The sequence below is a fragment of the Lagenorhynchus albirostris genome, chromosome 11 (genome assembly GCF_949774975.1).
Source record: "Lagenorhynchus albirostris chromosome 11, mLagAlb1.1, whole genome shotgun sequence".
NCBI lineage: Eukaryota > Metazoa > Chordata > Mammalia > Artiodactyla > Delphinidae > Lagenorhynchus > Lagenorhynchus albirostris.
Genome location: NC_083105.1, coordinates 18,129,020 through 18,145,123, shown reverse-complemented (window position 1 = coordinate 18,145,123; position 16,104 = coordinate 18,129,020). Strand labels below are relative to the sequence as shown.

General features: G+C 34.8%; 1 protein-coding gene across 4 annotated transcripts in view; it reads left to right on the top strand.

Moving 5' to 3' along the window:
- The window catches only part of HCFC2 (host cell factor C2), a 46,691-nt gene extending 38,610 nt beyond the window's left edge, over positions 1–8,081 (top strand). For 3 of the 4 annotated variants that reach the window (XM_060164689.1, XM_060164687.1, XM_060164686.1), the window contains one exon: positions 29–3,592. In XM_060164689.1, coding sequence (XP_060020672.1) covers positions 29–343 — 315 coding nt within the window. In that variant the 3' untranslated portion in view covers positions 344–3,592. Of the gene's footprint in view, positions 1–28; positions 3,593–7,335 lie in introns of those variants that run through there. The other variant, XM_060164688.1, reaches the window with a different exon arrangement.
- The last annotated feature ends 8,023 nt before the right edge of the window (positions 8,082–16,104 follow it).

The window sequence follows — 16,104 nt, the reverse complement described above, 5'->3', positions numbered from 1 at the left end:
TGTTTTTGTTTTTCCCCCACTCTTCAAGAATGTTGAGGGTATCCATCTTTCCTGGGAACCTCCAACTTCACCTTCTGGAAATATTTTGGAATATTCAGCCTACTTGGCTATCCGCACAGCACAAATACAAGATAATCCAAGTCAGCTTGTGTTTATGAGGATTTATTGTGGTCTAAAGACATCATGTATAGTAACTGCTGGGCAACTTGCAAATGCACATATTGATTATACATCCAGGCCTGCCATTGTGTTCAGAATATCGGCAAAGAATGAAAAGGGATATGGACCAGCTACACAAGTTCGATGGCTTCAAGGTAACAATAAAAAAGCACCTTTAAATTGATTTTTTTTAAACTGAAGGTATTGTGATGATTATTTATTAGTAACTGGTTTTGAAGATTTGTCATTTAAAAGAGTATTCTCTGACTGTATTTCTAGCAGTTATGAATTTGAGTTTGTAAGTTGTTCTTAAAATGTATTTGCTCAATTCTAGATCCAAATAAAAGTAGAAAAGAAGCAAAGCCTCTCTGAAAACTAGTATATGAATTCTTCCTTAAAGTTATAGCTCTTTTATAAAGGAAAATAGTAAAATTAAGATAAAAGCTAGAAGGCTTTATTACTCCAATATCTTTTATAAAGGCCATGTAACTCAGTCATCCTAGAGTTATTGAGATGATTCTAGTAACTGGCTGTTGTACACTGTGCTGTCTTATATAGTAAATGTTCTCTACATTGTAAAGGCCCTGTCTTTGAGTATTCCCTCTAACTTTATTCTATATGAGCAGTGGTCCTCTAACAGCTATCTTCTACTGGATAATATTTGTAATACTGATTTTAGTAGCCATTTGATTCATTTCTTTATCTACAGTTAGCACAGAGCTTAAGAAATTAAAAAAAGAAAGGCAAGTTCAGAAATCTGCTTTTGAATTTTCATCATTTTCCAAGAATCATGGCAACATACAAAAAGGATAATGGATTTTCTTGATTCATACCAGGTTGATATATTGGAATATATTTTTGGCCAAAGCACTTAACTTATCTGGCCCTCAATTTCCTGATTAATAGATGAGGGAGTTAAAAGAGTTTACCTTTAAGGTCCCTTTCAGCAGTAAAATTCTGTATGTTCATCAGTAGTAAAGTATATCCCTAAACATTTTAACATCTGTCTCAATGGGTCTAATTTTACTTTTGCTGAAATTAAAATGTTCATAGTTTAAAATTCGAAGTTAAAGTATGTCCTTCTTATTGAAGAAAGAAAGAAGCACCTTAACTGGACATGAGTTTTGAAATAGTGTTTTAAACATTTGTAAGATTTTTGTAAATGCTCTAAATGTTTTATTTTTGCATTGTTTTTACCTTGAAATTGTATAAACTTTTTTACAACTGAAATATAAGCATTAGACAGCTTACTCAGGTTCCATTACAACCTTAAAGATGCATATAGGCATTATGGATACTCTGCTACAGGTAACTTGTTTTAAACCTTTTAGACGTTTCATGGTTCCACTGCCTATTCGAATCTGGAATGAATATACAGAGCAATAATTGCAGAAAAGATATTTCAGACTAAGAGCTGCAGTAACTGCAGGGGCACAGGTCTGTCATTTTATACCATGTAATCTTATGCCAGTTTAGGTTGACTGAGTAGCTATGTCCTCAAACTTCATGTATAATACTCCAAGCAAAGATGGATTTAATTGTGCAGAATTGATATATATGTATGTTCCAGTTACTAATTTAAAAGTGTATAGAATATTTTAATATATAATTTTTGTAAAGAACTGGGATTTTTATACTACAGTATTTGTAATTAATGTGTCTCACTAATTTTCTCTTGAAGAAAATATGCAAACTGTTAGACACGTAATGAGTGATTTCCAAACTCTAAAGGTAAAATAAATGCACTACTGTGGTGTTGTTAGAATACCTTTTTTGTGGCTATATGAATCCTTAATCTTTAAATGTGTACTTTACAAACAGTGTTTACAAGGAGCTTCTCTGGTTTGTTATCCCAGCACCTCCCTTGGTGAGAGCTTCATTCTGCATTTGTTTAACTCATATGCTTTGCTTTTGGCATATGCTTGCTTTTTGCACTAGTAGAATTTTAACTTACCTCATTATTATGTTTGTAATCATTTGTGTAGCTTCCATAATATGTCTGATATAGGCTAAAGAAGTACTTAACCAAAGTTAAAATAAATGGTAAGCAATTTTGCACATATTAAATGCTAGGGTTTGTTGTGTATATGTGTGCGTTTAGTTATAAAAAGAATAACTATGGAAAGTTATAGTAAGTATGTGTTTCAAGCCCAATCATTTTAATGATCTGTTTGCTTTATTAGGAAAAGGTCTGGCTTTTAACCCTTTATTCTCTGCATTAATTAACAATTTGCATCTTGAAGCACTTCTCTTAACGACAAGGAATAAGTTGACTTTAAGCAAAGAATAGAATATTTGTTTGAGTGTGTACATTTATACCTACTTAGTATTTTGTTTAGTTTACTTTGTTTAAATATCTCTTCTTTTCTAGACTAGGAGGTGAATATGAACCTGTGGTTCTAAAATATGTCTTATTTTCTAGAGAGAAAGGCAGTCTTTCTATACCAAGGGATTTGTTAAAATAACATGTTTTTACTTTGAGAATCAGCCCAGTTTCTTACCATTTTTCACATTTGTACATTAAGTAGTAATCACATTTATCGCTGATAAATGATTGGTGACTGAAAGACGCCATTAGGAAATATCTGTGGCTTTCACATTAATAGTTAATAAGAGATCATTGAGCTATGTGTTTATGAATAGAATGGATTGGGATAAATAACAAGAGAAGTGCATTTAGCTTCTTATGATTTGCACATTTTCTACGTGAAGATCCCTTTGTGTAGCAGTGGGTTATAACATGCAGGTATCTTTCATAAAAGGATTTACCCTGAGTTAAATTACTTTCTTTACTCCTCCCAGCTGGATAAGCAATTCAGATGTACAAGCCTTTGTGCCATAGTCCTCTTCCTGGACTCTGCAGATTTGGTTCACATAGGTAGTAAAAAGATTTTGCTGTTGCATGCTCTTAGAATTATGTTTTCTAAAATATTGTATTGGCTTCATTTTAGTTTAGTAAACTGTTTGGCAACTTAACTAGAAATAGGGTATTATAAACTCACTTTTATCTGCATTAAAAAAAAAAACAAATAATCCAATTGCATGTATGAGGGCCCCCTGCCCTATAACCCAACTGCATACATATAATCATCTGTAAGAAGGTGAAACTGTTGATCCATTATTTCAAAGAGTTGTAGACTAGCAAAGATTTGTTCCAGTTAGATATATGGTCTACTATAACTGGAGATATTTTTATTTTTAAAAATTGCAGCACTTGTAGCATAAAAATAACTTGTAACATTGGATATGAAGAGATTATTAGTATTTAAAATTACTGTAGTCATCTGATCATAAATGAAATAGGTTACAAAATAGACTTGGTCCTTGACCATTTAAGGTATAACTGACAGTTATGTTTTCCAAGACTAATTTTAGGCAGTTTTATATATTGTGTACCAATGACATGTAAAATAAAGCACCTTTTCTACTATAAGCAATTACAGGTGTTATTTATTTTGAACTACATGGTAGAAAAATCAGTGGTGGCAGAGTAAATCTGTAGAAATGCTGATGTTGTATCATTCACTTAAAATGATACAGGTAGGCTCATAAAGAATGAACTTTGTCTAAAAACTTGTTTATTTAGTGGATTGTGTTTGGGAGTCATTTTCTGATAGAAATGTAGAGCCTATCTAACCTTCATTGTAACTAAACTAGTATGCTTGAAAGTAAAAAGGCAGATGGCTCCAAGAAACAGACTAAAGTTGTTGTCACCTTTTTTTGGTCTTCTTTACTCTTAATTTTTTTTTTCTTTATGCTTTTCATTTTAATTCATAGCAGCCAGTCTTCTGTCCTGCTACTCCATCAAAATGGCTCTAGCAGAGGTCAGGGATAACGTCTCATTTCCCAAATCCATTGAATTCTTTCATTGTACTTAATCTTGTCATTTGAAACTTAAACCACTCCCTTGACACTTTCACGTTTTTTTAGTTTCTGTCAGACTGTGCTCTCTGTCTTTTTATGCACCTCCTTTCGTCTGCAGTCCCCTTTTCCACTCCCACCTGTCTCCATTCATATTTTCAAGATTTAGGTAAAGGTCTCCAACCTGCTGAAGCCTTTCCTGACATACTTCATTTCTAGGTAGATTTGACCCATTTTTCTTATGCCCCCACTGTCCTTTGTTCAATCTTCTGTCATAGCAGCCTAAAAGCTCTTGCGCCCTTACTCGTTAGTGTTGTTATTCCTCTCCCTCTGCCAGATGGTCAGAGACTGGGTCTTTATCTCTCTTCCATATCAGCCATTTAGCTGCTACTTAAATATTTTAACAAATGACTAAATAAAATTGCACCTTTACATCTCTCTCCATACTCTCACTCCCCTTCTCAAATTGGGTCAAAGTGAGAGGGAGGCTTTGAAAGGGAAAGAGATTTTAGCAGATTTAATAAGCCTCTGGAGGAAATACAAGCTCCACCTTTGTCTTACCCTACCCTGCTGTTACTTAGGTTCCTAAGAGAAGTTCTGGGATAAGTAAGAGATATGTCACATATTTATTAGGCTAAAAGGGATTTAATATGGGTGTGTATAGATCTCAAGAGGAATTCTTTGATCTAAAAAGATCTGAGAATTTAGTGAGACTGGTGGGCATTGCTGGATAATGATTTTTAACATTGGATGATCAGGAAAATGAGCTAAAAATATTTCCAAAGTCAGTCTCTCTGATTTCCATATAGGAAAGCCATGGACAATTGTCTAATTTTAGAAGAAGCTACCTACATATTTAATATGTAAGCACAGGGAGCTGCTGGAGGACACAGAGCACCAGCATTAGAACCTCACTGGAGTCTGTCAGGTCACTGTTGTCACCTCTAAGCTTACAGGACAAAGGATTCTTACACTACTGGAAAACAAGATGACATTGGCACACCTTCTTTCCAAGTTTCCCAGTTACAGTTGGGAGTCCTTATACTTATATATTTCTGTAACTCAGAAAAAGACTTTTTAAAAATCATGCCTGGAAAAACATGAACTACAACATTCTGGGGAGAAACAATTCTATAAACCGAATGATGAAGGAAAAAGCTATACCAGCCTCCTTATTCAAAATAGATCTCTATATCTTCTATTTCTATAACTATATAAGGTAGCATCTAGTGTTTGTTTTTGAGCATAGAGTAACTTTGTCCGCTAGTAAGTCATGGTCCAAGAAATGTCCACCTCTGACCAAGAGGATTATCCATTCCTCCTCTGAAAAGATAGACTGGAAGTTCCCTACAAGCTTGAGAAAAGCTCCCTCCCTATTTCTCTGTTTCTTATTGGAGAAGGAGGACAAAGCTACAGGTATAATAATTACATCCGATTTAACAAAGTTGTGGGTGTGCCACTTAAGGCAGCGTAGCATGTAAGAGAGGGGGCAGGGCTCTGGAGGTCCAGCCAACTGCTTGATTCGAAATCATCCTGCTGCCAGTTGCAGTTTAGCACCTCCTGGTGGCATTGTCCATTCCAGCTTACATATGGGTAAGATTTTGGGTCTTTTGTAACACGCAGCCTAGGATTTTTAAAATAGTACAACGATGTCTGGAATTTTCTGAATGTTTGGAACCTAGTTGAAGAGATTGGACCTGAAGGATACACTGTCTGCTCTCCATTTCCTGAGAATGTATTGCCAGCCATTTGCTGCCGGGCCTAGTCTGCCTCTTGCACCACCTCCCTAACCCAAGATAATAACTTTAGCCTGCCTTGTTGGGTACGAGGGATGGATCCAATGTTTCAAGATCTTTTTTTTCAAATTTCTAAATTGTATACCAAAATGTATAGCTAATCCCCTGAATCAGGTGAAAATGTACCTTAACTGTGCCTTGTTTAATTTGCAAAATGGCACTGCTGGTGAAGACCCTGGCAAAGATATGATTGCAAAATTGTTATGACACTTGTGACCAACCTGGGCACATGTTATTGACCAATGTGGAGAAACAGTCAGTAGCCACCAAGCACTTTCTGTATTTTTGGATTGCTTAACACGTAGATGCACTATTAGGAGAATGTGCCAAAGGGAATTTGTACTTTTGAAAGTCAACAGAATTCAGTAAAGAGGCAGTGTCTCAGTTTATTTTGTGATTTGTATCACCTATCATTTCATTCTCCGCTTTATACAAATAATTATATACCCAATGAACAACATAACCAACTAACCAGAATCATGCCAGTGGCTGAACCAACTTGGCAGAGCAGTGCTATAATACTGCCATCTCGTTAGATCCTAGCTCTCTGGGAACCTAGTTAACGTCTGTGAAGAACAGCCCATATTCATTCCTTTTTTCATATTACTATGTACTTCTTCCCCACCAGTTACAATAATTGCCTGATATGCAATGCAGAACAGTGGCTGAAATAATCGGATGTTCCCTCTCTTTGTTGATGAAGTTATATCCCGTAACCTTATATCCTTTTTCTTTTACGATGTTTGTTGAGAATAAATAAAATGATCCCACATGTGCTCAGTCTTCAGCTTAAGAACTAGAATACCCTCAGATGTGTAGAATTACCCCACTCTGTCTTCCCTCCCCACATACCACATGAGGTAAACATTATTCTGGATTTTTGGGTAAAATTCCCATGTTTTTATTTATGGCCCTGCCATCTATATTATGTATCCCTAATAATATATTATTTAGATTTACCTGTTTTTGAACTTTTATGTAAATGGTATCATGCTGTATGTATTCTTCTGTGACTTTTTTCTGACACTGTTTTTGAGCTTCTTATCCATGTTTATGCATGTAAGTGTGTTTCATCTGTTTTTCACTACTGTATAGTATTCCATTATATGACTATACCACAATTTATCTATTCCTCTGTCCATGGAGATGTGGATTGTTTTCAGTTTTTGGCTATTCTGAATGATGCTGCTAGTGAGCATTCTGCCAGTTACAATGTAAGCTCCGTGTGGGCAGGGATTTTGTCTTTTTTGTGTGATTTTGTCTGTTTAACACATTCACAATGTCTAGAACAATGCTGGTACATGGTAGATGCTTAATAAATATTTGAGGAATGAGTGAATTCTTGTACATGTCTCCTGGTGCACACGTGCAAGAGTTCTCTAGGGCAGTTGTTTTCAAAGTATGGTCGAGGGACTCTTGAGGTCCCTGAGAGTCTGTGAGGGCAAAAGCATTTTCATAAGAATACTAAGACGTTATTTGTCCTCTTCACTCTCATTTTTCACTTTTAAATGTTTTCCAGATATATGATGACATCATCACTCTGACAGCTTATCAAGTGTGTACCTATATATTTTTGTTTTGAAAATGCCTGTTTTAATTTCTAATATGGTAAATTTTGATAACTATAACCCACATGAACAACAGCTCTTTGAGGTCCTCAATAATTTTTAAGGATGTAAAGAGGTTCTGGACCAAAAATTTGAGAACTGATGCTCTAAGAAGCAGGTTTTACTTAGTCATACTGAACTGTTTTCTACAGCATTTGTACCAGTTAAGCTCCCACTGCCAGTGGTTGAGTGTCATTGCAAACACTTATATCTTAGCAAACTCTTAATCTTGACTATCTTTTATATTTGCCAATTGGATGGCAATTGTATAGTATCTTACTGTGGGTTTAATTTGCTTTTCCCTGATTACTAATGAAACTGAGTGTTTTTTCGTACATGAATGTGTTTCCTCTTCTGTGAAATACCTATTCATGTCTTTTTTGCCCATTTTTCTATTGGGTGTGTGTCTTTTTTTTCATTGATTCATATGATTTCTTTATATATTCTGGATGCCAGTCCTTTGTCAGTTAAACATGTTGTATGTATTTTCTCCCAGTTTGTGTATTATCTTTTGTGATTGTATTGAATTTATTGATTAGCTTGGAGAAAATTGATATCTTTTCAATAATGAGTCTTCCCATCCAAAAACATTGTGTATTTATCCATTTGGTTTTCTTTTAATATCTGTCAATAAACTTTAACAATTTTTCTCCATAAAGGCCTTCATGTCTTATATTAGTTTTCTTTCTGGGAGTTTTATATATTTTTTAATGCTGTGGTAAATTTCTTAAAATTACACTTTCTATTCTAAGTGGATGTTGCTGATTATAGATATATTGCTGCTATGTGTTGATTTTGGATCCAGCAACCATGCTAAATTTTTATTAGTTCTAATAATGTATCTAGATGTCCTTCTGAGTTTTTTATGTAATCGCATCATCTGAAATGGTGGCAGTTTTCTTCCTTTCTGGTCCTTCTACCTTTTAAAAAATTTCTTCTTACATTTCTGTACTTGCTAGGACCTGTAGTACAACGTTGAAAAGAACTGATAGTGAACATCCTTGTCTCAGCCCCAATTTAAAGGGAGTGCTTTCGACATTTCAGTTGAGTATTTTTTTTTTCCCACAAATGGCCTTCATCACGTTGAGATTCTCTTCTATTTCTAGTTTGCTAATAGTTTTATATGAATGAATGTTGAATTTTACTGAATGCTTTTTCTCATCTATTTAAATGGTTAAATTGTTTTTTCTTTTAATGTTAATGTATTAACTTATGATGGTTGATGTTTTAATATTGAACCAATCTTTAATTCCTAGGATAAACCCAGTTTGATCATGGTGTGTGTGTTTTAATACATTGCTGGACTCAATTTGCGAATATTTTCTTTAGGATTTTTGCCTCTACGTTCGTGAGTGAAATCAGCTTATAGTTCTCCTATTATGTCCTGTCATTGTCTGGTTTTGGTATCAAGGTTATACCAGTCTTATTAAATGAGGTTTTCAACTGTCTGTAGAGTTTAAGATTGGAACTAGTCTTTAAAGCCATGTGGTCATTAAGAGAAGATTTTAAACTATTGATTCATTTCTTTGAAGGTTTTAGCATCATTAGGATTTATTATTCTCAAGTCAGTTTAGTTAAATTTAATAAATTCTTCTAGGGATTTCTCCATTTCATCTTAGTTTAACTTTTTGATATTGTTATCCTTATTAGCTTTATATCGTTTTAGTTTCCACAGCATATGTAGTTATGACTCTTTTTCATTCCTGTTAGTTCATTTTTGCCTTCTCATTTTTTTTCATCATTAATCCTTCCAGAGGTTTGACTTTTTAACCCATTAGTCATTTTCAAAGTGTATTTCCAGATGCTAGGGGTGGGTTATAGTTGTCTTAATCTTTATTTCTTATGTCATTTTTCCAGAGAATATGAGCTATAAGATTTTCTGAAATTTGAGACTAGCTTTATGATTTATCTTGTGATCAGTTTTTATACATGCCCCATGTTTACTTGATAAGAGTGTATATTCCTCCGTTTTTGAGTGTAGTGTCCATTAGATCAAACTTGTTAGTTGTGCTGTGCAGATCTTCTCCTTACTGATTTACCTTATAGTTAATTTCTTATTTACTGAAGAGTCTCAAGATCTCATTACGATAAGTAGATTTCTCAGTTTCTCTTTAAGTTGTGTTTGCTATCTTTTTCTTTGCTTTCTTTTTCTTTGGGCTTTATTATTAGATACATACCAATTTAGAATTTTTCTATCTCCCTGGTGAAAATTGAATTTTTTATAATTATGCAGTGACTCTCTGTGACTGCTGTTGCTTTCATCTTTTTGTTGTCCTTACTTACTATAGCAATGTTTTGGTTAGTGTTTATCTGAATATCTTAGATCTTTTTTTGGCCTCACATTTTGATACACACTTAAAAGATATGGCCACAGAAAACATACGGATGGTTTGGTACCTCTATTATGATTACAAGTATAATTTGGATTTATTTCTATGATTTCTGTTTTTATGATTTCTCATCATATCATCTTTTTAAATTTTTGTCCACTCCTCCCTTATCTTTCATTTTTCATTTTCTTATTCTTTTTTCCCTTCATTTGTTGGGGTTTTTTTCAATTATTATATTTTTTTCTTATGAGTTCTATTTGGTTTATAAATGTACTTCTTTTCCTGTGTAATCTTTTGCTCCTTATTCATATTTTCCATGCTTCTGTTCCTTTATACATCAGTAATTTTTCTTGTGTTGATACCAGTATTCTTTGTGGGTGAGTCTACTGTTGTATAAATTGTGTTGCTTTTCATTTACGGTGCCATTTCCCCTTGTTTTGTGATACCTGAAACTTATTTTCCTTGGGAAAAAAGGAATTACTTGAAGTATGGACTGAAATTGAGATCCTTAAGATAATTTGTTTGTTCTGCCAAACACCCAGGGGCCAGTAACCTGAGACCACTTTAAATTATGAGCTTGAAGTTTCTCTGATTTCAGATCACAAACCTTCAGGGCTCACCAGTGATTATGAATTCAAGGGTGGTGGTGATTTATCCCCCTCCACCCAGAACCAAAATTGAACCAGGCAAGGTTCCTTGCTGCCCACTTCTCGGTGGTGGCCCAGCTAGACTCCAGCCTAAGTGAGCCTCAGGCTTTATGTCCAGTTCCCCCGCTACTGGTAGCTTCTGGTCTCCAGAGTTTAACAGAACTCTCATGGCAAAAGCAGGCTTTGGTGCTGGCTCACCTCACAGGTGTCCTGTTTCCATTTCATTTTTGGCGTTTTGCAGATGCCTTATACTTTCCTGTCAACTCAGTGACACGTTTAAAAAGATATTTATTTAATACAACTTTACATTGTTTCTTACATTTTGTTCAGCATTTGGTTTTTTAAAACAGGAGTTACTGAAGGTATCTAGACTGCCTTACTCTCAGAAATGAAGTCTAAATTAAAATTCATTTTACTTTGTCCTGATGTGAGTAGGAAACATAATAGTTTGTAGTCTGTACAGAATTGTAGGATGCCTCGTTATTTCCTTTGTACTGTCCTGCAAGACAGCACTTTTATGGTATGGGGACTGCTACTTGCAAGGTTGGAAATGTATAGAAAACCATTTTTTTAAAGTTACACTCTTCCTCCACAGTAAGGAATGGCTCTGCCATTTCCTTAAATGGCTATTAGCCCAGATATTACTTGTGTTCTTTGACTAGTGATTGCTTTGGTCTGAAAAAAAGGATTTGAATTTGGTTTCTTGTAAACCTAATGTTGGGCATTATATATGCGTGAATGGGCCTTCTTGGCATACCTGTCCTAGCTGAAAGGCACTGTCTGTTATGACTTGTCTTTGCCTAGCAACTTGTTTTCAACCTATTACCCAGTGTTTAAGGTTCAGAACTATCTTTCATTCAGATGTACTCTGAAACTGAGCCCTGGAAAAGAGGTACAAAAGTAAGACACAAAACCGTTACTGTTTGTACTTAGAGGACAATCAAGGAAGACCCAAATTATGCCTTTTTAAAAGAGGCAGAAATTTATGCTGTTGTGTCAGAAGTTTTTAATCTTATGTATTTTTGTGGAAGATGGAGGAATTACCTATCAACTTGTAACTTCCGCCCCTAAAAGGCATACATGGCCATTAGGCCTCTACAGACAGAGCCAGCACATATTTTACTGACTTTATTTGGCACGCTCGGTGGCACTAAACTTGGCAAAGGAGTTCTTACGATACATTGCCTTGCACAGGTATCTATTTAATATGCAGTGCAAAAGGAAATTCTCTGGAGTAAGGTCAGGGAAAGCTGTAACTGTATTTCTAGGCAAACTTGTATCTCAGAATGTGATGCCCAGAAGCCAGAGATATGAATCCATCCCAATGCCATCTGTGGCCCATGGTTTGAAAGGATTCTGCCTTATGGTTTTAAAATCCTTAAAATCAGGTATGAAAAGCAGCATAGTCTTGAAGGAAATATCCATGGAGCAGTAGCAGCCAGCATATCGGCTAATTACAAACCGATTTTGGGTGGTGCTGTTTTCCGTATTTGATGATTAGTACAAAGTTTTTACAGAAGTTTTAAAGGCTTTCCTGATGAAGTTTAAGCTGAGACCTGAAGGATGAGTTGGCCTTATCCAGGCGCAAGTAAGTAAGTATATGTGTTTAAAGCCATGGCAGGGGGCTGGGAAGAAACAAAGAACACGGCACAAGGAGCCAAGGGACCCGGATGGCTGGAGCAGAACGAGAAAGAGGAAGCTAAACTTGGTGAAATTAAGCAAAGTAACATTTCCAGCTCTAAAAGAAACCGTAAACTAAAACTGAATAGTTTTTAGACAGTATAGTACAACTCTTTGAAAACATAGTAGGGTTGTTCTGTTTTTTACTCATGAGCACACTATATGACAATGTGAGTTTAATGTCAATATATATATAAATTATTACATAAACTAATAAATTGCCTAATTCAGGGATACCAAAATTATACACTTAAAATAGACTGGCTTTGGGAATTCCCTGGCAGTCCAGTGGTTAGAACTCAGCGCTGTCACTGCCAGGGTCCCAGGTTCAATCCCTGGTTGGGGAACTAAGATCCCACAAGCCACATGGCGTGGCCAAAAAAATAATAAATTAAAAAAAAAATTTTTTTAATAAAATAGACTAGCTTTCAGTATAGATCTCATCCAGTATCACTTATTTGAGTGACTCAGAAGTTTATTTTTTTTGGCTTTTATTTATTTATTTACTTATTTTTTTTACATCTTTATTGGAGTATAATTGCTTTACAATGGTGTGTTAGTTTCTGCTTTATAACAAAGTGAATCAATTATACATATACATATGTTCCCATATCTCTTCCCTCTTGCGTCTCCCTCCCTCCCACCCTCCCTATCCCACCCCTCTAGGTGGTCACAAAGCACCGAGCTGATCTCCCTGTGCTATGCGGCTGCTTCCCACTAGCTATCTATTTTACGTTTGGTAGTATATATATGTCCATGCCACTCTCTCACTTTGTCACAGCTTACCCTTCCCCCTCCCCATATCCTCAAGTCCATTCTCTAGTAGGTCTGTGTCTTTATTCCCGTCTTAGCGCTAGGTTCTTCATGACATTTGCTTTTTCTTAGATTCCATATATATGTGTTAGCATACGATTTGTCTTTCTCTTTCTGACTTACTTCACTCTGTATGAAAGACTCTAGGTCCATCCACCTCACTACAAATAACTCAATTTTGTTTCTTTTTATGGCTGAGTAATATTCCATTGTATATATGTGCCACATCTTCTTTATCCATTCATCCGATGATGGGCACTTAGGTTGTTTCCATCTCCGGGCTATTGTAAATAGAGCTGCAATGAACATTTTGGTACATGACTCTTTTTGAATTATGGTTTTCTCAGGGTATATGCCCAGTAGTGGGATTGCTGGGTCATATGGTAGTTCTATTTGTAGCTTTTTAAGGAACCTCCATACTGTTCTCCATAGTGGCTGTACCAATTCATATTCCCACCAGCAGTGCAAGAGTGTTCCCTTTTCTCCACACCCTCTCCAGCATTTACTGTTTCTAGATTTTTTGATGATGGTCATTCTGACCGGTGTGAGATGATATCATCTCATTGTAGTTTTGATTTGCATTTCTCTAATGATTAATGATGTTGAGTATTCTTTCATGTGTTTGTTGGCAAACTGTATATCTTCTTTGGAGAAATGTCTATTTAGGTCTTCTGCCTCAGAAGTGTATTTTATCACATAAAGCAAGAAATATTGTCTTATTTTGGACTGCTGATAAAATAAGTTTCCCTAAGAGAAAATATATTTTCCAAAAATCTTGCACTGCAAGATTTCATTCTTGGTAAATGGTAGAAACTTTTTTTTTTTTTTCCTTTTTCAGGCCTAATTGATACGCAAGAAGGCATGTTTTTGAAGAAAGGAAAATACTGCATAGATAGTATACTATAAGAGGAAAAGATATACAAATAGCTTAAAACATCATCATACCCAAGCATATGACACTGGGAAGGCAGCATTTAAAAAAATTTTCTCTGGACTAAAGCATCCCCGTTTATAACGAGGTAGTGAGGGGATAGATAGATAGAAGCTAACTTAAGTCCCTTCTTCTATGACTTAATCACTGAAGCCCATTTCTCTCTTAGATACTCATAAAGCAACACATACAAAATTATTTTAAAAACTAACTTTTAGGTTATTGTAGGAGCTTATATACTTAAGTTCCGGGGGGGGAGAAAACATGACATTCAGTACATGCAACATAGCCAGGTAAGAAGGCAGCACTACTTCTCACATGCATAAAAGGGGATTATGAACCTGACACGTGCAAATTGCCAATGTTCTTTCAGAGTATGAAGCCCGTATAATCCAAAATTGACCTAATTTTACATACTCTAAAGTTTTAGTACTAATAGCGAATTATTAAATTTAGAATTTTATTTTGGTATATACTGATATACATTTTAAAGTTGTCTAATTTTTTAATCTTGATTCTTATACATAGCTCAATCTTTAAACTTTAGAGAAAGAACCTGATAACCAAAGATCAAGTGCTTTTATCAGTTATATAATGACATACTGCCTGGATCAAATGGAAGCTATTTCAAAAATACAATTATATATGTATCAAAAGCCTTAAAATTTTGCATATCTGTTAAACCAACAATTCTACTAATAGAATTTATTTGAAGAAAACAGTCATGGATGTACACAAGATTCAATGAAGTGTCATTTATAACTGTGAAAAGATGTATATAGTCAAAATGTCCAATAGAAGATTAAATAAATTATGTTTCAGCCATACAACAGAATAATAAAGAAATAAAAGTAGAAGACTATGTAATGACCTGGGAAAGATGTTCACAATATATTAAGTGAAAAAAGCATGTTACAAAACAGTATGCAAGTATGAGCCCATTTTTATAAAAATATACATATTTAGCAAAGTAAAAGGACAAATCATATTTACCAAAATATTAACATTGGTTGTTTTTAACATAGTAGGATGATAGTTGGTTTTGCTTAACCACCCTTTTTTGCCCGTTTGAATTTTCTGTAATGAAGATTAATTTTTAAATGGGAAGGTAGTGAGGGAGTTACTAACTTCAGATGATCCCAGTTGTGCCCGCAAAAGCTCCTTCTGGCAAAGTAAATGTTTCTGTCCAGCCTGTATCTAGGAAATTGCTTCTCCCTTATAATGTGAGTGTCCTTCCAAGATGACATTCACTCAAAGTGCCTTTTAGGCAAACTATACGAGAGCAATTGTTGATTTAAAAAAAATAATAAAGAGACTCAAGTTAGTTATCACCAAAAAGAATAGGTGAGAAAATACAAATCCTCACTCTAAAAAAGGAACAACCCAAGTACAATACTAGTAAATTATACAAAGTTACATTATCTAAATTTAGTTTATTGCAAAGATCAAGACAGCACACTAGAAGCTGGCGGTTTCTCTTTCGCACCATTCACAGCACTAACTCTGTTCTTCACTTCATTCACTCACCCATGCAAAAAAGCTCTGTATACACACAATGATGTCTGATATTTCTTGGTTCCCATAGCATAATAGGAAACTTGACATTTCAATTAAAAAGGTAAAATGAGGACATTTACCATCAGACTATGAAATTCCTCTTCTGGAAGAGGATACTATATAGTATTTGAAGATATGCCTTTGGAAAAATCATATACAAAATGAAAGGGGCACCATTTCAAGAGCACTAGGACTACATTAAACTTCAATGAATTCCAACACTCATAATAATGTAACTCAAAAACAAATCTAGTCTTAACAAAAGCTCCAATAAACTAAAACTATCTTAACAGGCACAATGAACAGTGTAAACACTGTTAACGGGCACCAGCTTGAATAGGGCCGACAATATTTGCTTCTGCATTCACACTTAATTTCTCAATTACATTTTTTTAAAAAAATGGTGCTGCTTAAGCTATGAATGTTTTACAAAAAAGTTAATAAATATGGCAAATGCTAAAAATCTAGCTAGGTTATCATGCAAAGTATTATATAACCAAGACAAACTCCAATTTATAATAAAGGCAACTTGCATTCAAAATGAACTCTACCCTTATTTTTTATTAAAAGGGCAAACATCATGAATTAACCCAGCTGCTTACTTGAATTATTACAAAAGTAACATGATTCAATATGAAAATAAGAAACTGTCTACAAATCTCTGACAGTAATAAACTGCAATATACAATGCATACAGGAGTCATACAGAGCAACAAACTCTCG